General features: G+C 41.5%; 1 protein-coding gene across 3 annotated transcripts; it reads left to right on the forward strand.

Moving 5' to 3' along the window:
- The first annotated feature begins 127 nt into the window (after window positions 1-127).
- On the forward strand, window positions 128-25,649 carry cacnb2b (calcium channel, voltage-dependent, beta 2b). Of its 3 annotated transcripts, none has more exons than XM_086204119.1 (13): window positions 128-246; window positions 13,578-13,643; window positions 16,813-16,935; window positions 17,081-17,220; window positions 17,592-17,653; window positions 17,752-17,777; window positions 18,141-18,221; window positions 18,326-18,384; window positions 18,486-18,595; window positions 19,980-20,131; window positions 20,242-20,337; window positions 21,198-21,371; window positions 23,180-25,649. In XM_086204119.1, exons 1-13 carry the CDS (start codon window positions 211-213, stop codon window positions 23,885-23,887), a joined length of 1,833 nt encoding a protein of 610 aa, XP_086060245.1. In that variant the 5' UTR covers window positions 128-210; the 3' UTR covers window positions 23,888-25,649. The 3 variants fall into 3 exon arrangements, with proteins under 3 accessions (XP_086060245.1, XP_086060246.1, XP_086060247.1); XM_086204120.1 differs by lacking the exon at window positions 128-246 and adding an exon at window positions 3,967-4,351; XM_086204121.1 differs by lacking the exon at window positions 128-246 and adding an exon at window positions 3,967-4,263.
- Window positions 25,650-25,671: the final 22 nt, after the last annotated feature.

The raw sequence follows: 25,671 nt of genomic DNA on the forward strand, positions 1-25,671 counted from the left end.
CAGTTTTGGAGCATGTGAAGCTGGGTTTGACTGGGGGGGTGGGGGCTGTCCAGGCAGATGTAAATCTGGCAAGCATCGCTGGCGCAGGGGGAAACAGCCGAGGACGTCAAATGAAAAGCCTGTTTCCATCTCTGAGTGGGCTACAGGTGAACTGGGATCTCAGTGTGTGTGTATCAGGACTCAGGCGGCATCTTGGCCTCTATACCTGCCATGTCCAAACTGCCCAAGAACAAAAATGTCTCCTGGGTGAGTACCGTATCCCTGGCTGGTGGACTTTTCTTTCTTTTTTTAATCAGCTTTGGAATTCGTTGTTCTATAATTTCTTAAATTGAATGCCGTGTAGTTTGTTTCCTGGTCATTCATGGCACGCTCGTTGTTTAGGATTGAAAACATCAGTATGTTTTGAATTATTTCACATTGACTATAAACAGATAGCAGGTTATTGTCTTGATGTTTCTTTTGCACATCTGTCTTTATATTTGGAACATCTGTGCAGCCTGAATTGCCCTAAAGCTCTTCTACGTACTGTCTGTCTGACTGAAAAAGCAACAAAAGAGCATGAAGAAATAAAATCTCACACTAAAAGGTGACAATTCGGCTCAAACTGGTGATTGGGAGGAGTTCAGGTGTGCTTGCATGACCACAGTTAACAGTTGAATAATACAAAAAAAAACATAATGGTGGTTCTGTCCACTCGCTAATTAATTATGGGGATTTATTTGGGTCAGGGCAGATGAGGTTTCTAGCTGCGTGGACACAGTGGAGGGTAAAGAGGGAGGCCGAGGTCTGGAGTTTTGCCTGAAATTGTGCGTGCCATCCATCACTGCCAAGGCAGCCCTGTACTGCACTTCTAACCCCGGATGGACAACACACACACACACACACACACACACACACACACACACACACACACATTAAGGTTGTAAGAGGCTTAGGGACAGATGTTTGTTTATGTATGTGTGAGAGCACATGTGCATATGAACACGTGTGCTGTGTAGACAGAGACGAGTGTTTTATGAGGTTGTGGCTGAGTAAGTGACCCAGTAGTAATACAGTAATTATTTCTTCATCAGCAGGATATGATGTGTCTTCATCTACCATAAACAGCAGCGAATTACATCCCACAAGTCACCCATTGTGTGCTATCTCAACTTTTCTCTTGGAAATTCAGTCATTTCAACATATTCCGCAGCAAATGTGAATATTTTTAACCTAAGATAGAGAGGCACTCGGTAAAAACTGAGAGTTAAATCTGAAAGCTCACTAAGCCAACATTTTCAGTTTGGTTGAAAGATGAGTAGAAATTCTTGTAGGTTGCCAAATTATACTCATAATTACTTATCCAGTACCCCACTTATATCCAAAAGCAGCTTTTAAAAGGCTGACTGGCATTCATAACTATGTGTGTTTGCGCATAAACAAACTCACAATTAGGTTTTTAGAGTGTGAACTTTTTTCCAAGGTTTTATGATATATTTTCTGTAAACTGAAAATACTATGCTCACATTAATGAGGAATCTAATAGGAAATAGTCCAAGAGTTTTGGAGACTATTACATCTCTTGAGTTTTCCCTTTCAGCATAGCAGGAACGCTCAGACTGCCTTATATAACAACTTCCCATTTGTGCTCAGAGGGAGTCAAAGTAGAAAGAACGACTATTTGGGGTTTTTCTTCAGCACTCGAGGTCTCAGAGCTGCAGGAGATTTGAGATGTCATGAAGGAGATTTAGTAAAAGTTCAATCTCAGGTCACGGGCTAAATGTTGGGACCTGGGGACAAATCTTTCTGACTGTTGGTTGTCGCTCTAGCAGAGCAGAGATATTCTAAAGAGTGTGCCGTAGCTCTAAATGTGTGTCTGACCCAGAGGTCACAGAGGCGCAGAACCGTGACGCTGTCACACCCCAGCTGACTCAAGCCCTGCATTTTCTTTTCACTCTCAGTTATTCCACATCCCTGAAGAAAGTGGTACCCAACCATATCAGACATCTGCTGATGTCCACTGCCCGGCTGTCTGGGTCGTAAGGTACCATGACAAATGGACCATTCAACATTACTGACCTTTAAAGGGTGAAGGAAGTATTCAGAAGCCTCATTTTCAGAAATTACACTCGTGAAATGTCATATTAATTTCAGAAAAAAGTTAAACCAAACTATTAATGCAGTTGCCAAGATTTTAAATAAGTATCCAAATCCCCCTATTTGCTGATAATTTAAATGAATTGTAAAATTGAATGAAATAATGTGTGCTTACAATGTTATATTCTTGTTTTCTTTGAAATATTTTGATGCTTTTATTGTTGTTGGTTGAATCGATATTCATAGGGAAGCCTTATATGTTTAGCGTGCACGAGTACAACCTGACATGACCCTCTAAAAGTCACACCAGATAATAACTCCCACATAGCTTATGACGCCTCATCTGAGATGCAAAAGTCATCAGTTTAGCAGCAATCTTCTTAAATTAAAATGAAATGCTTTCATGAACCTTAAATAAACACATGGGCCTTTTTACAAGAGATAGAAGGAAAATGTAATTGTGTGATCCCCCCCCCCCCCCCCCCCCCCCCGGTAATGAAACAGGTCGTTAAAGATTTACGCTATTAATAACAGTTTGTGTACATTGTATGGCAGTGTTTTGGCTGCACAGACCCTACTGAGAGCCAGTGTGGGGGGTAACTTGAGGACAGAGGAAGAAAATCAGTGACATGGGGGCAGGGGGGGGTGGCATCTAGAGTGTGTGTGTGTGTGTGTGTGTGTGTGTGTGTGTGTGTGTGTGTGTGTGTGTGTGTGTGTGTGTGTGTGTGTGTGTGTGTGTGTGTGTGTAACTGGTTCTTGACAAGAGTTTAAGAAGTGTGTAATGACACTGAGCTAATGTGGTCGCAGCATATTGTGGTTGTACTCTCAGTGATGTTAAACGTCGTTTTGCAGTTCTGGGATGTAAATCAAGTACACAAAGGAATTATGTACTGCTAACTTTTTAATTGCATCATTCTATTTTGGAGCCCAGCCATAATGCCCCCATTTGTAGAACCAAACCCCAGGACACACGTGCACACGCACACACACGCGCACACACATTTATTTAAGTCACTTTTGGGGGAAGACATACTTTCATTTCCTGGAGATTTACTCCCAATAACCTCACCCTAATCCAACCTTAATCTTAATTTCCTTGTGTTTACTCTATTTGCATAAGTATTCTTAAACTGCTGTGGGTGGAGCTCTCAGGGCCTCCAAACTTGACCCAAAATATGTGTTTCTGACCAGTAGACCCTTCCAATAGCAGATGTTATAAAACACAAGTAGAATGAACAGCATTTCTGAATGTTGAATTGGACCCAGGGCCTTGGTATTCGTATGCTGACTCCTTGATATGGTTTGCAGGGGCAACTAATATGATGCAGAAATCATAAATGTCAGTGATGACAATTTTCTACTTTCATGCTCAAAATGTCTGCCATGAAAATGACCTATTGAAGCAATAAGTCACCCAAATAGTGTATTCTGCCTTTTATGTAAGAGTCCGCTCAGACATTTTTCCTCCTCTGCATCACTTCTTTGCAATCCCAGAGTGCAGAGGGAGCCAGCATTTTATTTACCTTGAAGACATGGATTATACTGGACAATGTGCTTTAGGGTTTGGAAATGGTTGCAGTTCTGCTGTTGTTAGGTGGCTGGCTCTTTCTGCATCCTGACACAAAAGAAACCAATACAGCTGTGAAAAATTCCTTCGTGACTTAAGTTTGGTCTGTTCAGGTTTTAACTGGTCGTCAGTCCTGTTCGTGTCCCCTAAAGTGGTTTAAAAAACACACACAGACACACACATACACACACACACACTAATCGTCACAGTAAACCGCGCCAACTCTGGCCAACAGAAATGACACATTCCCCACTTTGCGCACTCACGCTGTTATTTAACAGTCATGCACTGCGCGCAAGGTTCGGACACCTTCCTCACTAGTTCGGTCAGAGTGAGCGGACGGCGGCGCAACAGATGCTGCACCGGGGAATAAGCCTTTAATACCTCCAGCCAGGACTCGGGAGAGGGCAACTCCACTCACAATACAGTCTTAAGTGAAACCCCTCACGCACCTCATCCTCGTCTTGGCTGCGCGTCGCCGTTTCTTGGGAAATATTCTACTTTTACGCGCTTCAAGAGTTGTTATTCGCTGCGTGTAACATCATCTTTGGATAAATCCATCTGAGTTTCCAGAACCCGTTCTCGAGCATGGTTGCCAGTGTGTCGGTTTTTGGAGCCAGGTGAGCGATAACTTGCGGTGTCTTGTCTTGGGACCGAGCGATGATTGCAGCGTAGACAGCTGTAACCACCATGCCGCCCAAGAAAAAGGTAAAATATTTAATATAGAACAGTGTGTGTGTGTGTGTGTGTGTGTGTGTGTGTGTGTGTGTGTGTGTGTGTGTGTGTGTGTGTGTGTGTGTGTGTGTGTTTTGAACAGGAAGGATAGGAGAGTGTACCATCTGTTGCACCGGGCGTTAATCCTTGTGTGAGGCCTTTCCACATCATTGCGCTCACTAACCAGCCGCAGTGCTCAGAGGAGATAGAGACGCAGACGCATGCATGTATCATGTCCTGTGTCCAGTTGGACACCACCGGCTCAGGCCGATCACTGACATGGACATGGAGTTACATAACCTCAGGCTGGACAGATTAGACCATGGAATTCAAGCTCCTTTCTTTTTCCTCTTCTTCCTTTGTCAAGCTGAGACTCTGATGATGGAATTTTTTTATCTAGATAAAGATACTGCTTTTGATAAACCTACTGAAAAATGATTCACACACACACACACACACACACACACACACACACACACACACACACACACACACCAGTCTGCATGTCCTTTGGTTTTAACAGCAGGCAGACAAATAAGCTACCAGCAGGTAGAGGAGCATCCAGCCACCACAGAGGCTACCACTCGTCATTACATAACTCGGTTTAAAACCTTAAATAATAACCCACAACAACACATATCCTGCAAACCTGAGCCATAATGAAGCATCTTTTGGTGAAGACACACAAGAACTAACAAAGGTTGACAGTTGTGATGCCTCTTGTCCCCTCACATTGTTTGTGTCAGGGCCAAAACCCTAGCCTGGACCTCAATGCATAAACTGAGAGGAAATAACACTCCATCCCAGCAGGCGGTAGGCGGTGGTAGTCTGTGGTTATTGTTCAAGAAGGAGAACAGGAGGATGTGGGAGACTGAACAAAGTGAAATGGATTTTTTTTAAAAATCAAGAACCTTGTAATCAGTATTGATTACATTATGAAACCAAGTGAGAGTAGTGTGAACATGGGATGCAGATGTTGCTTTGTTGGTATCAACAGCAGGGGTGGAAACCATGTGCCATGGAGATCCGTGTGTATGCAGGTTTTCCTTCCAGCCCAACTCTTTAACAGGTGATTCCACTGATTAACACACTTTCAGCCACAGAATAGTGTTAATCAGTGAGGTCACCTGTTGAAGTGTTGGGCTGGAAGGAAAACCTGCATACACACGGCCCTCCATGGCACATGGTTGTCCACCCCTGAGCTGCAGTGTGTGGATTTGAAGTTTCACATTTTGAATAATAAATACAGACTACTGCCACCTACTGGATGGAGTGTTTGTCCTTGATGCAGGCACATAGTAATTGAACTGCACCTCACTTCACATTCCCAGATGGGAAACCTCAATTGCAGTCAGGGTCACAAAATCAAAAAAACGATGCAAGTAAAAATAACACAGTACAAAAAACAAAAATTGTTTCTCAGTGTTCCAAATGCAGCATTGCATCTACAGAAGCAGTCACTCAGGTGTTGGATGCCTTTACAAGTGCGACTTTTTGGCCCGGACAAAGGCGGCGCAACAGGCCTTCAGTTCTTTGACATTGTTTTGGTGTCCCTTCACTCAGGCTAACCAGTTTAGCGCTCACACCAGCGAGGAAGTCAATATTTTCTAAAGAGCTCCAGGAGGGTTTAATACCTCCTTTGTTATGTAACTGCTGAAACCACGGTGTTGAAGGAGAATTGATACACTTGTAGTGTGAATGCAGTAGAATTCAGGTCGTGGTTTTGTCTAAAAAGAAGAGATGAATAATGGACAGAATGCTAATATTGCTCCTCATCTGTTAATGAGCTACAATTTGCAAACAGGCTCATCCTATCAACTTAAAATGTGGCAAGTTTGTGTTGGGTTTTACTTTTCTCCTCTGTGTGGCCAGAAATTTCAATTAATAAAAACCTTGAAAGGCTTTAAGAGCAGTTTTACAGATGCTAAAGGAAATTTTGCATATCTTCCTTGACCTACTCTTTATCTCAGTACATTGCACTGGTTAGTTGTTGGCCCACTACTTGTTACCAGTAAGCCTCTAAGTAGCTTTTACATCCAGATACCTGCTCTCCTTTCAAGCAGGAAGTGGAGCAACAGGGCGTCACAGTTATTTTGGGATTAGGAGAATTTCCAAGTGCACTCAGATTTTTTTTTTCCTTGCCTTTTTTTTCTTACTGTATTTTATGTTTTTGTGCTTTACCTAAGAGTTTTTAATGTGGATTTAACTGCAGTGACAATGATGGCTGTGTAATTGCATAAATAAGAGACAAGGACTTCTTGCTGAAATAAGCCACACACACACACAAACGCACACACGTGCGCGCGTGCACACACACACACACACACACACACACACACACACACCTCCTGAGTGTTACTTTGAATTTGTCTAGTGCAGAAGAGCAGGGACACTCATCATCTATGAACTATAAATGAAATGTATCTATTACAGGTACCAAGCCAGTGAGGAATTAGGTAGATACGATTAATGCAGCTATTGTATCTGTATCTGATGATGGAGCCGGAGCAAATGCAGGCTGAGTGTTGGCTGCATTCCTCTCTCTCTCTCTCTCTCTCTCTCTCTCTCTCTCTCTCTCTCTCTCTTTAAATCCTGGATTGACGCATGCTATCTTAATCTCCTTACTCAGAGACAATCATGACCCAGAGAGGGACGACATGGGGTGGGGTGTGTGTCTGTGTGTGTGTCTGTGTGTGTGTCGCTGTGTCAGGGGGGGGGGGGGGGCAGGGCGGCATACATATTTCCCCTGTAATGATTTTTTCCAATTTTATCTTTGGGGCTATGATTTCCTTCTGAGACCTTCATTTTTTTTCCCCTCTTTTAGCTCCTGGTAAATATGTATTTTAATATAACTCAGACGTTTTTCTGGTAATATTTTATATTCAGCATGATCTTACACACACAAAATAATACAAAAATAGCTTTCAACTTTGAACTCATTCTTTACTTTGTAGCAAGAAAAACTGGCAGCATCAGTAATCATAATCTAACTCATATTAACATATTGTATAGACATAAATTGAATTTAGTGCAGTACAAATTTGCTGCCACTTTTAATCTATAATTGGGCATCTAAAGGGTTGTGATGCAGCCTTTAACTGCACAGACAGCGGCTCGTGCCAAAGTAAAGGTGACGGTGCCAGGCGGGATATATCTGCAGTACGGTAGCATCAAGCAGAGGGCGTGCAGCCAGTCTCCTTCAGACAGATGTTGCAAAGCAGCTGATTAGACAGCGGGCAGGGAGGAAACTGGATTAGAACACACAATGCATGCAAATGAGTGGGCTGATAATGAGAGAGAGAGAGAGAGAGAGAGAGATGTGGAAAACACCTCAAAGTCAGTGAGCAACAGTTTAATATGAGATGATTTGAGTTATCAGATACACTTCCATTATTCCTCAGCAACAGAAAAAAGCCGAGACATGAGCATATTTAGAGGCAAAAACTGAATTTTCAAGCATCTGGGCTCAGAGCCAGCTTCTCACTGATGGGAAATTTGTCACAATTAGATTAGTGACCTGCTCTACAGACAACAATGAACCGTAGAAAAGGATATTTAGGAATCAGGCTGTGTTTGTGTCCTCTTTGATGCATGACTATATCCACTGAAGCTCACGGCAAAGTTTTAATGAAGTTGATTGGTCATTCCATTATAACAAATACTTTACCAGCTTACAGGAAATACAAATGAGCATCTATTAATACAGAGATAATAAACTTGAGGGTCTGTTACTGTCTTTTTTCAAACAGTATTAGCAGTTATGCATCAAGCTGCCTGAGAAATGGTTCGCTACACAGACTTGGATATCCACGGGTGAGCTCCAGTGCTTTGCGGTGTTCAGAGTTTTGGGAGATCAGATGCAACGTGTGTAGGTTCTGCTCATAGTTTGTTTGCAGAATTCTTGAATTAACTAAGTAGAAAGCAAATGCCAAACTTAGGGTCCATACCAGGGGCCCAAGACAGAGACTTTTCCTGTCAATGATCTGATAGGCAGAACTCCAACTCAAGAATCAAACAAGAATCTGCACTACGTATATATTTGGTAATCTTCTTTCGCGTTCCTCTATCTTCATTTGAAATATGTATCTATGCCATTTGTGTGTGTGTGTGTTTGTGTGTGTGTGTTGTGTCTGTGAATGTGTAATCACTTGACCTTATTTCAACTGGCTTGAATGACAGTTTACTATTTGATGTCTTGGACTGTGATTCAGCGATGGTGAGCACATCCAGGATGACCTAATTATACAGACATTTTCCATGGAGATCTGTCAATTCCATTTTTCCTCGATGGATCCTTTATTGATTTAGATGTACTGCTCAATTACTGCTAGCACATTTAATTAGTCTATAAAGAGGTAGTGGATTTTAATAAGTCCTCTGGAGCTGTGTTAGTTAATTTGGAGTCTAGTGCACCCAGTTGGAGGATTTATTTTAGGTTTGTCACTTCATCCATCACATCCTTGTGGAATCTGAGGAACACCTGAAGGGAACATGACGCAAAGATTTACCTGGAATCAAGGAAGGAACTGATTCCATTTTGGTGGTGAAAGTTCAAAGCCACTGTGACCTCTATTCTCAGGTCCAGGTTGCCACGTTTTAACACCTCATAACAGAGGATTAGGGTGATGGCATTTCCTGACAGGAACAGGAGTTTTCCCTGCATCTGCTGTTGCGCTTCCTTCATACAAGTGTGTGTTTTTCATTTAAGAGAAAATGTGACAGTGACGGCATCCTACAGCAGCCCCAAGTGTCTTATAAAGGCTTTGGCATGATACTGGGCTGGAACGGGAGGAACACATGGTGGTAACTTCATAACATCTGGCACGATCATCCATTCATACTGAAGGAGTGATTTACAATTGATGGTTAAAGGTGAAGATAACTGTTACCTCACCTTTTTTCCGTAGCTCAGGATTTCTATGGGAATTTCATGCTATCTGATAGGCTAGAATGACTACAAGGTCAAAGGTCAAATTTACTATGGCATCATGTTGTCCAAAGTTTTTTTCATGGTTGAGGCGCACAACCATTAGCTGGTAATTCAAGTTGCCGCACAAGATTTATTGCTGGAGAAACACTCATCAGTGGCAGTCATTTATGCTTAGGTAGCATATTTCTGTCAATGGGTGCCATGGAAACGTCTACCCAATTGTTGAAGGAGTATGCAGCAGATACAGTATCTCTGTGGACTTGAGTGTATACTATCTGCTGCGGTGGATACTCGCGCTTAGCTGCCAAAGAAAGAAGATGGATGAGGTTTCCAGTCCCCTCTTGTAGGAGATTGCTAGAGATTAGGTTTGCTTGTCATACTCATGACCCCCACAAAACAACACCTTAAGTGTTTTTCGCTCTAAATACGTTCCGAACTAACAGAGAGGGAAGATGAGCCATGCATATGTTCATTTTTGCCTTTGCAATACATGAAATAAGTAAGAAAGCGTTGGCATAAACAGCTTCAGGTGTCTTAAAAGCTGTATCAGCCTTTCTCTGAGACCTGGTCCAGAGTTCACGTCGTCCTCTGGGGAATTGCAGTGCTCCCCGCCAGCCAGCTGGCTCCCGGTGACTCGGTGGCTCTGATTATTTCCGTTTAGTGATGGAGTCCATCTCCCCGATCAGATGCTTCTTTCATAATGTACTCCCTTGGCACGTGCTGAAAGAGCTGTGTAAACACTTTTGAGGAGGGAAAGAGTCACCTTCAGGTAGCACAAGAGGGGGAGATGGGTTCACCCACCCTCCTCCCATCATCCTTGTCCTCCACCTACTTTTGCCCACCTTCTGAATCATGTAATCACATTAATGGCTTGGTTTTGAGGACAGGAGGAAGAACAATTCAAGAGGAAGAAACGAAAGATTTGGGAAGAGTTGTGATAATTCATGACAACTTTAATCTCTGGAAAAATTAACACCAATGCAGAATTTTAAAAAAGCCAGTTTAATTTATGTTTCATGCAATTTTCTGATTTTTGGAAGTTCTTCTCTTGTCCTAGTCAGTAGCTATCTTTATTTTGCCTGCAGTAGCAAGCTGAACATTGTTTAATAATTCAGCGGGGGCGTTTTGTACTATTGGCTGGGTGACATTGGCTTGTGGGAGAGGCGGGTGCTGTGCGAACAGATGTCTCCACCAGCCATGGGTAAACAAAAAACCATACCTGGGCACAATTCTGCCTCAAGGAGATTTACTTCTTCCTCATCTCGAGTTCCCTCTTCATCATGTTGAATTCTCTGTCTGGACTTGGTTCCACCTGCTTCTCTCCAGCCTGTCCCCTATATCCAACTTTCCAAGTTAATTTTATCTAACTTCACTACTTTTATCAATTAATTGCATTTCATTTTTGTATTGACAGGAACAGTGCAGAACCAGAGTGAGATATATGCTAGTATGCATCTGTAGTCACTGGGCAGGAGACAGAGATGATCTGGAAAATACACACTACAAGTGGCACGTAAGATACATTTAGTTTGCTTTGTTTTGCAAGATTATTGATCACTGTGTTCAATAAAATTGCCTCAAACACTCCAAATGGAACCATAAGGCAAGAACAATTTCGTACTTTAATGTGAACTTTAGAAGAATGTTCCTTCATATCTGTTACATCAAAAGGTACGCACACACACACAAACATGTATACATGTACATCTACATATAAATATATATACACATACTGTACAGATAGATAGGTAGATAGACTGATGGATGGATAGATGGATATTGATCTTGAAGGGGACAGAATTGCACCTTTCGATGAGCAAAAAGGGTACAAAGTAGATTGAAGGGTACACGGCCGTCAATCAAAAAGGGCTCCGCCCCAGTCACATGTATTCACACTCTTTCACAGCAGGTGTTCACTGGTGCCTCTGTTTTTGAGTATGCAGCAAGATGCAGAAAGCTATTAAAGGTGAAAGGTTTGGTGCAGTATTTCTGTTAATGTCATGCATGGTTTTGTCATCTAAAATGGGCCATGAACATGTGTGCCCCAAGCACCGTGTTGAAAAATGAACATTTACTGTTGCAGCAAATAGGCTTAACTGACCTGCCAGCTTGCAACACACCACTTACCCTCTCCCTGATGACATGTGACATCTTTGGCATTGTGATGTGGCAAATCTGGAGGATGTAGGGTGACCTTTTACTGACCCCATCACAACTTTAAATTTTCTACACCTGTGTGAGAGCTGAATTATCCAGGCAAGAAGAATTACTTGAAAGTCTCTTTTCTGCTCACCTCCTTTCCTCTAGCTCTCTTTTTGTCTTTCAGTTTAATTGGATAATATAAGCTATTAAAGCTGAGCATTTAAGAGTTGAAGATAGGTCCGCTATAAGTATCAACCTGTAATGACATGAAGTGAAATCCATCATCATCAAAGTCTCACTGCTTGGTGTCAGGCAGATCAGTGTGCACTCATTTGGAATCACGTAGTAGCGGCTGAGGGGTAATGGAGGGTGAAAGTTGTTTGTTTAGCGTTTAGAGGAAAAAAAAGCCTTGCCTGAATTATACGTGCCAGCATAATTTTGCCGCATAAAAGTGTGACATCCTGATAGTGCACATGCTCGGAACCAGTGAGTTTCCTGCAGCTCACTGGTTATGCTGTCTGGTTTGGGATAACTATGGAGAATCTTCATGCATCTTGTGCATTAAGTTGATTTGTTCTGTATCACTCAAGATCACAATCCTTCCCCACCCATGAAGGAAATGTTCAGCGTTTCTTTACTGATAGCTGGATGAAAAGATTAATACAAAGGTCACTAATCATCACATATATTTTTTTCACATTCAGGTATGATTAATATTACCATCTCCCTTAAGTTTCGTCAAACACATTTTCCGGACAGCATCTCTGTGCAGCATGAAACAGATCTGTGCGCTTGATTTGATCACGACTCTCATCGGAGGAAACAGGGTTAAATGAGTTGTAGCAGAGTGCAGTCGCTTCCATCAAGCTTGGCTGCATTCGGATGTCTTCCTGCTGCCAGTGACACTGACCTACTGGATGTTGGGTTGAGTCAAGGTTAAAGGTCAGACTCAGTAGCTACTTTTCAGTCCAATTTCTGTCGCTATAGTTCTGCTGTAGACCTAAGTGATATAGATCTGAATAAATCGTTTTCAACATTTTAAGTCCTGAAAATGGAACTGAGGTGCAATTCATATTATTCTGGTACAGTCAATGTGTGTGTGTGTGTGTGTGTGTGTGTTTTTTTATTACAATATTTTCAAGCTGCTGCTTCCAGCGTGTGTCCTGAAGCAACAAAGAACCCGATTATGATGATTGTATGTGTATGAAAGATGAACTGCTTTAGCATTTTAAACGATGTGATGTAAAAGGAGGTAATATTTAGCTTCAAGATCGTTAATCATGATGTAAATTACTGAAGGATAAAACTTGAAGCTGTGATGAATACAGTAGATCAACGAGTGTAAATGTGTGTGATGCGCAGCGTCTCCATGGAGCTCACCAAGAAAATGTTGTTGTTGAAATGCATCAGCAAACAGTTGACTGTTAGAAGACTAGTGTGTGTGACTTTGGGATGCGAGTGTGTATCTTGAGTGCCAGATTGATGCGGGGGGCTGTGCCACCTCCTGGCTATGACACCGAAGGCGTTCATTAGCATGTCTTTGAGGGTACAATCCAATCTCTGTGAAACATGGCACATAAACCTGCATGACCCTGGAGGTCTCTGCTGCTGCATTGTACCCAAAATTAAAAGCAGAAGTCTTGGGGTATCCATTAGAAATATTATTATTTTTGATTAACTGACTCAACATCAGCGGCACAGTGGTGCAGTGGTCAGCACTGTCGCCTCACAGCAAGAAGGTTCCGGGTTAGAGTCCCGGCTCCAGCGCGGGATCTTTCTGTGTGGAGTCTCCATGTTCTTCCTGTTCCTGTGTGGGTTCTCTCTGGTACTTCAGCTTCCTCCCACAGTCCAAAGACATCAAGAGAGGACGAGGCTGATTGATACTCTAAATTGACCGTAGGTGTGGCTGTGAGTGTGAATGGTTGTCTGTCTCTATGTGTTGGCCCTGTGATGGACTGACGACCTGTCCAGGGTGAACCCCGCCTCTCACCCGTAGCCACTGGGATAGGCTCCAGGCCCCCCGCGACCCTTAATAGAATAAGTGGAATAAAATGGATGGATGGATGGATGACTCAGCATCTTTCTCTTTTAATTCTTTTGTACAGTTTTATCCCGATTAATTGTCATCATTCTCTTGTTCTCTGACAGGGAGAGCGTCAGGACTCGGATGTCGTTGAGGAAAGAAACGCCCAGGTGCAGCTCGAGAAGGCCAAGGTACTTTCTCACTGTTGCATCACTGTATCACCTGACCTGAATCACCTTGATGGACTGACTGGCTGCTCTCAAGGGCGCCGTTACATCACTGACAGGAAATATCAGGACATCACATCAGCGGAGCAAAACTGTACTTTTAAATGAGTAATTGATCTGAGGTCTTGTCATCCCTTTATGAGCTTAATGTCTTCAGAAGCGTAATGAAGAATATTGATTACAGCCAACACGAGTCAGTTGACAGCTTTGCAGCATTGTATTTTCACTGCAGGAACGCCAGCAATTCACCCACTTAATTCATTTGCTTGCCTTGCATTTGTTTTCTCAAGTTACTGTACAATGTCACTTTGCATTGGAGGAGAGGCTGAAAGACAAAGATAAGAAGAACGACTCCAATGTCTATTTCGAACACCGACTTTCTCCTCTATACACCTACATGCCGTGTTTCCATAGATTTTCTTCTCTACACGAACATGAAGCCAAACATCAAATATACATTTCATGACTTTATCAAAAACAAATGTAACCACACACCAAAAAAAAAAGCAAAACCTGCAAGCAACTTCTGCTCAAATTACTTCATTATGGGAATTCCTGACACCGATTCTCCTTTTTGCTGTTGGTGGATTAAGAGTTTGCTCTGATGTGTGTTTGCATTCATAAAGAATAGAAATGGCTCATAATGGAAACAGCAAGCACAGCCGGTATGAAGTAAAAACGCCACAGTGCAGACATGCCAAAGATGTATGTCAGATACTTGAGGAACATCCTCCTTTGAGACGGTCCGTCCACCGGGGTGCTGACTGACTGATTTAATGTTCAAATGTAAAATGTTCTTCCTAGTTCGTGACTGGGTTCTCTCAAAGACTGTTTTCTTGCTTTATCGGTTCATATTCAAACCTACTATTGAGGGCAATTTACAAAAATAAAAGCCTTTCTCACAACGATTTTAAACATCTGTACGATGAAATTACACATCAAATTAAATAGTTTCATGCACATTCATTTCATTCATTTACTTCAATTATAGTGTTTATTTGTTTATCAATAAAAATACAAAGGTATAAACATATAGAAATAAAAAACTGCACATAAATGAATATAGTAAATATTAAATTATTGTATTTGATCCTCTTTTATAAAATATTTCTTAAATCGTTCATCCTTTTGCTTGAGTGTTTGTTCTGTTTTTGTAAATGTCCATTATCCGTTTTTTTTTTGACGGATTTATTATATGAAATGACTGCACATTTGCTTCCATTTCTCTAAAACATAAAAGTGATAGCTCAGATGTTTTTAATCCTTTGAATTGAGTGTGTCCTTCGCCGTGGGCATCACATTTTAATTACCTGGAAACACGAAGGATAATGGCGCCTCCATTTCTTTCTCTTTTCATAGAAATAATGACCACAAAGGACAAAGACATCACCATATCAAAGCTGATATTAAACTCTTTCCCTCTCGTAACCTTTTAAGTAGCGCCTGCTGATACACGTCCCATCGAATATTGAATTAAATCCTCCCCTACAGATTTAATGTGCTCCCCCCCTCGGCGCTCTGTAATTAAGGCACCAAACATGCTTGGCCAGCCCCTCGCTGTCCCCACAGCCCCTCTGACAGCCTCGTTTTTCCAGTGTGGAAAGTAATTAGCAGGTTGATCTGAATGTCGCTGACATCTGACTCTGATAAGCTTACAACTCCAACAGGCTTTTAATCAAGGACGAAAACCGAAACTTAAAAAAAAAAAAAAGACTTTCCACAGCAGATATTTTGACTATTTAAGAAAAATGCAGGTGTTGATAACATTATAAATGTGCCCCAGTGAGCTGCAACTGTGAGCCTCCTGAGCTTTGCATCGTGTAACAAGTCAAAATGTCATCCAGGAAATTAGCTGCTGCTACGGCAAAATACCAAACTGTAATATTATATTGATATACATTTGGATACGAAAAAATGAACAAAAAAAAAACCGCAGAATATACTGTGAAATTTTAACATGTCCAAGTCAAAGATTACATGTCAGACAAGCTCTGTCTAAAGTGTATCTTAACATTTCTGGCTCAATGACATTTAATTTGTTGTGGTCTGATACCTATCACCATTTCGTTTGTACTGAGGCGCGGCGGGGCGTGTGTGTGTGTGTGTGTGTGTGTGTGTGTGTGTGTGTGTGTGTGTGTGTGTGTGTGTGTGTGTATACCCGGCCGACAGGTGTAGCCGACACAGGCTTTAGTTTTACTGATACATTGTTGTTAAGAATTACACTAATATGATGGAATAAACTCTGTTTCTGTTGGCAATTCAGTACCACAACAACCTGCAGGTTTTACTTCTGCGATAACCCGACTGTGATGCCGATTAGATTCTCAGTCCACGTACAATTCAGTTTAAATGAGACACATTGATTCAGTGCAGTATTGGTTTAATTAGGTTGGATGTAGTTTGGATTCTGCCTTTTAGTCCACATTGTGTCTTTAATATCACATGCGGCGTGTCAAGAATTCAGATCAATTTGCGTTCATCAATGTATGAGCAGAAATTATGGATTCAAGATTGTGCGCATGATGACTTGAAGATAATGAAGTAGTCATTTGGAGGCTTATTAATTACTTACCTGCTGGAGTGTGTGCGTGTGCAATCAAAGTTCAACATTATTTGTTAATCTCCTTTGAAAATAACAAGCTTTAAGGTGAGCTATTTTGTTACAGTATGAGATTTCAGTACATGTGCTTACAGGTCATCGTAAAATATATGAGGCATGCATGATTACGGTCCGAGCCGGGCACACAACATGATACCTAATGTGCGATTATCTCAGAGATACATGGTTAAAACAACAAGATTGTTATTATCTTTATACATATGTACACAAGTACTGAAAGTGTCATAGTATTTTTTTGTCCTGTGCTTCAAAAGCATAGCTGAGCAGATAAAAGAGAATGTAAATGTTTACTGCAAGCAAACTTTCATAAAAATGGCCTGTATTTTCTTTACCAGTGTCATTTCACAAATGTAACAGTACTGTAACAGTTGTTTCTTTGTGTGTAAAAGATTGTTTTATTATATCTATTTATGAATCGTGTGATAAATTTGAACAATGTATAAATTATTCAGTTCCATATGTGTGCATGTGAAATCTATCAATAATGATTTTTTTTTTCTTCTGTGTTCCCAGTACAAACCTGTGGCATTTGCTGTACGTTGCAACTTCTCTTACATGCCAGCAGACGACGACAACATCCCAGTACCGGGCCAGGCTGTCACCTTTGAGGCCAGAGAATTCCTACATGTCAAAGAGGTCTGAAACACACACACACACACACACACACACACACACACACACACACACACACACACACACACACACACACATGCATACATCACTGACTTGTAGCAGGACACTTAAATTAACTCTTCTCCTTTTAAAAAACAAAACAAAACAGAAGTTTAATAATGAGTGGTGGATCGGACGGCCGGTGAAGGAGGATGGTGTGGTGGGCTTCATCCCCAGTCCTGTCAATCTGGAAACCATTCTCATCAGAAGAGAGGTCCAGGCGAGGAAAGCTGCCAAGGCCTTAGCCAAGTGTGTATAATACTTTCCACTGGATATTTTGCATAGTACAATTTGACACTGTAGTACTGTGCTGCATTATCATTTTAATTCATATTTATCACAAACAGACCAAAGGAAAAGATATCAGTTCAGTTGTTTACTCCAATCAGACTGACGATCTTCTAACCACTGCATGAATCTGACTTGACCTAGTTAGTGTGACAAACACTTTTGGAGAGTCCTGGAAATTTGGCTTTGAAAGCATCTGTGTGTTCTAAATCAAAGGATTTACTATGCAGGCACGCTAACCGTGTCCTAGAGTGCTAGACTTGTACTGATTCAACGACATGAATGGACGACTGAGACGTGTTTGGTAATTTAATTTCTTTCCTATATTAAAGCAAAGCGTCATCTCAAGCAGCTCAAGATATGAACTCAAAAAAATATACCCCTCCTTCACAAGGTGAGTGTTGGATATTGTTTAAAAAAAAAAGAAGTTTTTTCATTCTCTTATATGGCTGATATGTTAATAACAGGCACTTCTACTGTCTCTATTAACAGCCAATCAGCAGGTGAAAAAGAAACCGGTGAGTGACTGCATGTTCTCTTTCATCGCATCACTGATTATTATGAAATAGGTGACCATTTTCACTTGGTGTTTTCAATGCAAGCAACATGTTTACAAATGGGTCTTGTAGGCTCAGGCTGAAATTAGCCTGCACATACACAGAAATGGGAAATTTGTTTTTTTTTCTTTGATAAACCATCACCTGAGGATTTTTGAGCCTTTAAAAAGTAATACACTTTCAGTTGTTTTTGTATATATTTATACAGTATACACACACACGCACACGCACACACACACACACACACACACACACACACACACACACACACACACACACACACACTGTGCGTCCAGTACTTAACTAAATGTGTTGGGTTTGTAGGGGGAGCAGGTGGCCATGTATGATGTAGTGCCTACAATGCGTCCTGTGGTTCTAATGGGACCATCACTTAAGGGCTTAGAGGTGAGTTTCACACACTTCACTCTCAGTCTAATTAGTCCTGTATGTATTTAGCATGATAAATTAATTACATTTGAAATAATTAGTATTTGTGTGTTTTATTTCAGGTTACTGATATGATGCAAAAAGCACTATTTGACTTTTTAAAACATCGATTTGAAGGCAGGTAAGTTCCGATTCAATTCATCAGTGTCACCAAAGTGAGTGAGAACCTGAGGAGAGTCATGGCTGTGTAGTAACGCCTGTGTTACCTTGTCTCCTCTGCAGAATCACTATCACACGGGTCACAGCAGACATCTCTCTGGCTAAACGCTCCATTCTCAACAACCCTGGAAAAAAGGCTTTAATAGACCGGTCGAACACACGCTCCAATTTAGGTATATGACAACCTGGAACAAGTAATGGACAAATTATCCTTGAAGTGTTTTGTAGATGATGATAGCAGAACTGTTGGCGTTTGCAGCAGCGGTAACAAATGGCTTAAATTGATTTCTAAAATAATCTGCCCTAACCCTCTTCCACTCTCGTTATCCCTCGGGGCCACACGGATTTATAATAAGGTTAAAGTCGAATAAGCAACAGCTGCTTTTGTTATAAAATCCATGTGCAGATTGAATTCCCTATATGAACCGATAGATGAGCTGTCACAGGACCGTAATGTTAGAGATCACCGTAGCAATAAATGTCAGAAAAGGAGTCTTTTGACATTTTGGAGAGCACAGTTATATACAACTCAGAGAGTGAGATGAGAAGATCAATGTCACCCTCATGTCTGTTGTCTAGCATGACTAGAACTGGAAACACTCCACCTGCTGTCACCTCTGAAGCTCACTCGTGACCATGCTATGTCTTTTTAGGTTAATCTAGGCTAGCCGGTTCTATGTGAGGCCAAGCTAATCTGCTGCTAGTTTCATGCTTAACCTACCAAGAAGTGGAATTTTTCTCCCTTGTCATTTAACTATCAGTAAGAAATGAGTTGAAATGCAGTCATGTTGCCAGCTGTATCTTAGGGATCTGTATATCATCCAAAATGGATGTGTATCAAAGAGAAAGGGAGGAAGATTTACATGGTTCTCTCTACTCTTGTCTCTCTCATGGGCCTCTCATAGATGCTGCAGGTATGTATGACTGAAAGCACTGCTAGTTCATTGGTGTTTGAATGCTCTACTTTCCTCCCTCACCGTCCTCACCTCATCATATCTGTGCCAACACCTTGTTAGTTTGTGTAAATATACGCTGGCAATGACTTTATTGCTATATTGTTTAAATAAAGATGTAACCTGATCCAAAAATATTTCATCGCGATCATAGTACCATATTTGCATGTTATGAACTTCTTCCCAGTGTTTAAGTCCTGCGTTCCTGTGCTCCCTCTAGTGGCCAATCATGCCAAGTACAATGTATCCTTGATCTGCTCCTGTGGTAGTAACCCAGGGAGAGAAAAATAAAACCTCGGGATTGCCTTGAGTGGTAGTGGTGTTTCTTCATAAGTTTACATTGAATCCTCATTTCAGCATCTTCATATAATACCAGTGAAAACAATGAATATTTAAACTTTTTCATCTCTGCATCTCTCATGGAAAGATTAAAAAGCACTGGCAGTGCATACGTAAATTATATCATCCCAAATCTCATGCATAATACAGTGTAACATTATGAATGATTACTCAAAGAGGAGATTATTATTCATCATTAAATGTCAATGATATAAATAGATCCAAGCTTATACATTACCTCACAGATGTGGTTCTGCTCTTGCAGCCCAGATCCAAGGGGAGGTGGAGCGTATCTTCGAGCTGGCCCGCAGCCTGCAACTGGTCATACTGGATGCAGACACTGTCAACCACCCTCTTCAGGTGTCCAAGACTTCCCTGGCTCCAATCCTTGTTTATGTCAAAATTTCCTCACCAAAAGTAAGCTCCATCAATGACTTGAACTGCAAGTTCATTTATACTGCATTTATGTAGTTTAAGAGCAAAATATTGTAAATACCAGCAGCTATAATAATATTCTTTATTTGAAGGTGTTGACCAGATTGATCAAGACAAGAGGGAAGTCTCAGACAAAACATCTCAATGTTCAATTGGTGGCAGCAGACAAGCTCGCCCAATGTCCGCCGGTGAGTGCCATCTAGTGGCCACTGTTGGAAGTTAGTGCAGTTTTATGTTGTACACTGATACTGGATTTCGTCTTATTTGGACAAATGAACAGACTCATTTATGTCATACTGTGGTATTATAATTCTAATAATAGTAATGATTATTATTATTACTAGTAGTAGTAGTAGTAGTAGTAGTAGAGGTACTATTATGTCAGTTCTGCCATGGTTTTTTCCAAGTTTCATTAAAATCAACTTTTTGTGTGACCCTGTTCACTTAGGGGCACTTTGAGAATACAAACCACCTTGAAAAAAACTTGACATTCCATTAAATATATTTGTAATTTCTGTTTCAAGTATCACAGCTTGTCATTGAATATGTCATAGATCATTTTATATTACATTATTTACTTATTCCATTATGTTTGTTCGCTAGTATATAACTTAAAATTAGATACACGTCCTTGTGTTTTTGGCAGATTTAAGTGAATCAAGTTTAGGATAATTCTGCTGTAAGATGGAGAGACAAATAAGCAAACAAACAAGCAGATGCAGGTGAAATATATGATGTTCTTGACAGAGTTCATTTTATAAAAGACTGGGTATCAATTTTGGTGAATCCCAGTAATATTAGACTCAATATTCTCAATCATTATTATTTTTTTTTTAATTCATAATGTTCCCTGAAGCACTCTCACACCTTGGTTTGCTTACCAGAAGGCCGTTATTTTTAAATCCCAGTCACACCAGACCTTCACACCTCCTCCACGCACTCACTGGTGTCTCAAATCACATTTAAATTCCTGTCTTGGTTAAAATTCTCATATTTTTTTCTTTAAGGTATTTTCCGTCTTTGTGTTCTTTATCTGGGTTTCCTGCAGGAAATGTTTGACGTGATCTTAGATGAGAACCAGCTAACAGACGCCTGTGAGCACATTGCTGATTATCTGGAGTCCTACTGGAGAGCCACTCACCCACCAGAAATGGAGCCTGCCAACGCTCTTGTGGCCCAGCTGGCCGAGAACACTCTACCCACCAATCCCACAGCAGTACCGGTAAAACAACCCATACGAGAAAAAAGACCAGGCTGTAATGTCTCATCTCATCCCACCCGCCACATCACATTGTAGATGATTAGCCTTGCATGAATGTTAATTAAGGAGTTTCGTTCATTCATCTAACATCTTCATTTCATTTCTTCTCATCTTCTTCCTCGGGAAAGATGCAGAAATGAGATAGGCCTTCTTCTGGTGAGTGGGATACTGTACCATCAAACTATGTAGTTTAGCTTGGTCCTTGTCATTCAACTGCATCAACGGAGATGATTTAACAGCTACAGTGTGAACTCTATAATAAATGCACTATCGATGTTGGAGAGAAAACATACAGCACAGTAACTTAATAAAAAGTTCAGGCTATTGAACTTTTAGGGTCATTTTGGGGCATTCATAGCAATTTATAATAGTACATTTTGTTTGTGAAGCAACTGTATGATATTCCTCATCAGCTAACAAAAGTAGCCTTTGTTAGCTGGTCAGGAAGGGTTGGTGAGCCCTGAGAAGCGCCATAGTTTCTTTGCAGAAGAATTCACATTGCACATTGGAATAAGGGTTTTAGAGCTCATGAAAGACATGGTACAACCACATTCTCAGACGATATGTAAAATCATTATAGAAAAAGTTGAGTTGAAGCAGTTTGGAGCTACATCCTGAGGATCTTGACAGTCTGAGATGTAGCACAATGGTGTTGTCAGGGGAGATGGGGAGGTCTGTTCGAGGGCAATCATTCCCTGGCAGAAACTGTCGCTCAGACGATGTTACACTTCAGGTATGCGAGACCTGACGTAGAGATGTGACCCTCACTTTTCTTGTCATCAGATGTCTTCTTTAGTAATGCATGTGGAGAGAAATCCCTCAGCCCCAGCTTCCAGGCACATCTTGCAATCACTTTTAAACGTCTTGTAAAACAGTTGGTCGATCAAGAGGCTGTCAGTTTTAGCCGAAAGATTTACAGCTGTACAATCAGCTTGTCTTTGTTTCACATTATCACGTAAAGACTGTTTTCTTTGTTCTTGTCTGCTGATCCTCATACATAATAGCATGAGGAAAGTACTTACCATTATGTTTTGACATTTCTGGGTAATGAACAATAGCTGCAGTGGAAGAAGAACAGATGCAGAGAAGCCTGAGGCAGATGGTGCATCTGTCTACATGTAACTGCACAAGGCTGCACTGAGGGGTCCAAGCTCAAACTGAGTTTTAGCATCCCACAAATAATCAAAGTGCCTGTGGTGATGCTAGTAAAACACATGACAGGTGTGTGAGTGTGTGTTTGTGTGTGTGTGTTCTTGTACTTGCTACATATTGAGTACTAGAATATGTATTTAACCAACAGAGTGAGGACATTTTTGGAAAGTGAGGACATTTTAGCCGGTCCTCACATCTTCAAAGGGCCGTTTGAAGGTCAAGGCTTGGTTTTAGGGTCGAGGTTAGAATCAGGTTCTGATTAGGTTTAGGGTCAAGGTTTGGGTCAGGCAGTCAGTTGAGATGTTTAGGTTTAGGGAGAGTGGCTAGGGAATGTATTACGTCAATGAAAGTCCTCACAAAGATATAAGTTCAAGGATCACTAACAAAACACTTGTCTCTGTTTACACAGCACACGTGTTCATGTGCATATGTGCTCTCACACATACATAAACAAACATCTGTCCCAAAGCCTCTTACAACCTTAACCTTAATGTGTGTGTGTGTGTGTGTGGGGGGGGGGGTTTCCTGAATTTAATCTTCATATATTGGCAGAACTTTTTCCAAGACAAGCTGCATGTGCATCATGTGACAAGTCTGATATCACATTCACCTCCTAGGATGCCCAGAAGACCATGAAATCAACAGCCCCTAAGAGAAAGGAATCCCGAGTCAACCACCTGGACCAGGAGCCCCCGTCAGCTCCAGCTCAGGAGCAGAGGGCTGAGGAGGCCCAACGAGAGGATGAGGAGCACCTTGTGAGAAGTGAACCAAAGAGGCCCCAGCATGCCCACCACCACCATCACCATCACCACCACCACCACCGCAGAACAGAGCACCAGAGCCATGCCCAGCACAGCCAAACTTCCGGCGGTATGGATGTACAGTCAAGTAGGGATTATACCCAGAGGCTTCCCCGCAGGCATCTGCCCGAGGAGAGGCAGGAGGAGGTGGAGGATGTGGTGGAGGAGGATGAAGAAGAGGTTCGCTATAACCATCGGAGCCACAACCACCACCATCACAACAGCAACCATCACCGTCACCACCACCAACATCACCGAGGAAACAGCCAACCGCACGACGGGGAAGACTATGAGCAGGAGCACAATGAACGGAACCGGCAGCACAGGCATCACCAGCACGTTCCACCACGGACACACCACACGGATCACAATCCTGTACACGTTCATCACAATTACCACCACTACCACGGCAGAGAGAGAGACCGAGATCGAGAGAGATATAAGAACAGAGATCGAGACAGAGAGAAGGAGCGAGGCAGAGACAGAGATGCACAACAATGGCACAGGAACTCCTATATACACTAGCGACTCCTCCAACTGTGAGTTGGTTTTATGCTGCTCAACTTACAATGCACTAATGGATGGCCAACCATGTCATCTGTGTAAATGTTTCTCCATGTATTTGTTCATTATTTTGAATTTTAACCCACACACAAGTCCCTTTCACTCGTTTTCCTGTCTTTACCGAAAGAAATGTTGTGCTGTATGTGGTTGGGTGCAGCGGTGCACTCATGCAGATTTAAGATCTGATTTTGCACTAGTCATGGAGATATTCTGACGCTGAGAGGAATCTTTATCACAATAACTTCGTTTTGTCAGTTACTTTAAGATCGGTTTGATTGTCTTTTTTTCTTTTTTGTTGCAATAGGATTATTGTTTTGGCAAAGAAAAAGTAATTTTCTCAACATATACTGAGGGAAGTACAGTATTTTCCCAAGAAAGAAGAAGAAAGAAAGAAGAAAAAATTACCATCACATTTGTAATACTGTCTGTTTTTAAGAAAGCAAAAACTAAACATTCTCTGGTCTCAGCCTCTCAAATGTAATGATCTGTTTTCCCTCTGTCTTTGTCTGGGTTTTGGACTTAATATATAATTTTAGGCTGTGAGGAAGTGTGAAAACTTTACTTGTTATTTTTATATTAGTGTTATACGTCATTTAATAATGAATTAGCCTATAACAAAAATTATTCAATGGAGAGAAATAATGGGGCGGCACGGTGGTGCAGTGGTCAGCACTGTCGCCTCACAGCAAGAAGGTTCCAGGTTTGAGCCCCGGCTCCAGCACAGGTTCTTTCTGTGTGGAGTCTCCATGTTCTCCCTGTTCCTGTGTGGGTTCTCTCTGGGTACTCCGGCTTCCTCCCACAGTCCAAAGACATCAAGAGAGGACGAGGCTGATTGATACTCTAAATTGACCGTAGGTGTGGCTGTGAGTGTGAATGGTTGTCTGTCTCTATGTGTTGGTCCTGTGATGGACTGACGACCTGTCCAGGGTGAACCCCGCCTCTCGCCTGAAGGCTGCCAAGATAGGCTCCAGCCCCCACCCACACCCCACCCTTAACAGGATAAGCGGTAGAAAATGGATGGATGGATGGATGGAGTGGAGGAGAGAAATAATTTCCAAATTGCTCATGAAAACAAACGTCCAGCACAAATGGCTTCCACTGAGAAAACAGCTGTTTTTTGTGGAGATGACAGGACAATCCCTGAGACCATGCAGTCGTACATTTGTGATCTCAGCGTAACTGTACAAAGTCAAATTATTGCAATGAAGGCATCTCTCAGTTTCCATGCAACAAATGCATTTTACTGCATGTTTTTTTGTGTGTCTAGAAGGGATTTTTTTCTAATCAGAGGTCAAATAATGACGGGAACACAGATTTGTTTGTATCACTGTCACGTTACAACGCCTGTGTGTTCAGAATCAAACAATTTATTTTAATCATTGTTCAGGAAATTCAGACTATTTTTCTACATGATTCTAAAAGGGAAGCGACACTTTGCTTCCTACTTTTCTAAATGGTGATCAAGCATATCTACCGACTTGCATTTGCTGTGTCTGAAAGCATGAATAATATCCCGGTGACACTGACCTGTGCTGTATGCTGGATACTCTATGCATCTCCTTGTGATAAAATATATTGCTTGAATACAATCTCTATGCATTTGTACATACATCATAAATGCCTTGTTAGTTAAATGTGAGAAAAACCTGAGAGCCTGTTTGGTAGAACTTGACCTTGATGTGATGAGAATGAGTCAAACCTATTCCTTCTAAAATAATTGGGTTTTTTTGGGGGGGAGGGGGGGG

This window comes from Aulostomus chinensis, chromosome 5 (genome assembly GCF_037954235.1).
Source record: "Aulostomus chinensis isolate RoL2024-O1b breed Wild chromosome 5, RoL_Achi_v1.0, whole genome shotgun sequence".
Classification (NCBI taxonomy): Eukaryota; Metazoa; Chordata; class Actinopteri; order Syngnathiformes; family Aulostomidae; genus Aulostomus; species Aulostomus chinensis.

Coding starts and splice junctions, on each gene's coding strand:
- cacnb2b (XM_086204119.1), top strand. CDS start 211: ATGTCCAAACTGCCCAAGAACAAAAATGTCTCCTGG. Junction 16,936..17,080: donor AATTCCTACATGTCAAAGAG/GTCTGAAACACA, acceptor AAAACAAAACAG/AAGTTTAATAATGAGTGGTG. Junction 17,221..17,591: donor GCTGCCAAGGCCTTAGCCAA/GTGTGTATAATA, acceptor CCTATATTAAAG/CAAAGCGTCATCTCAAGCAG.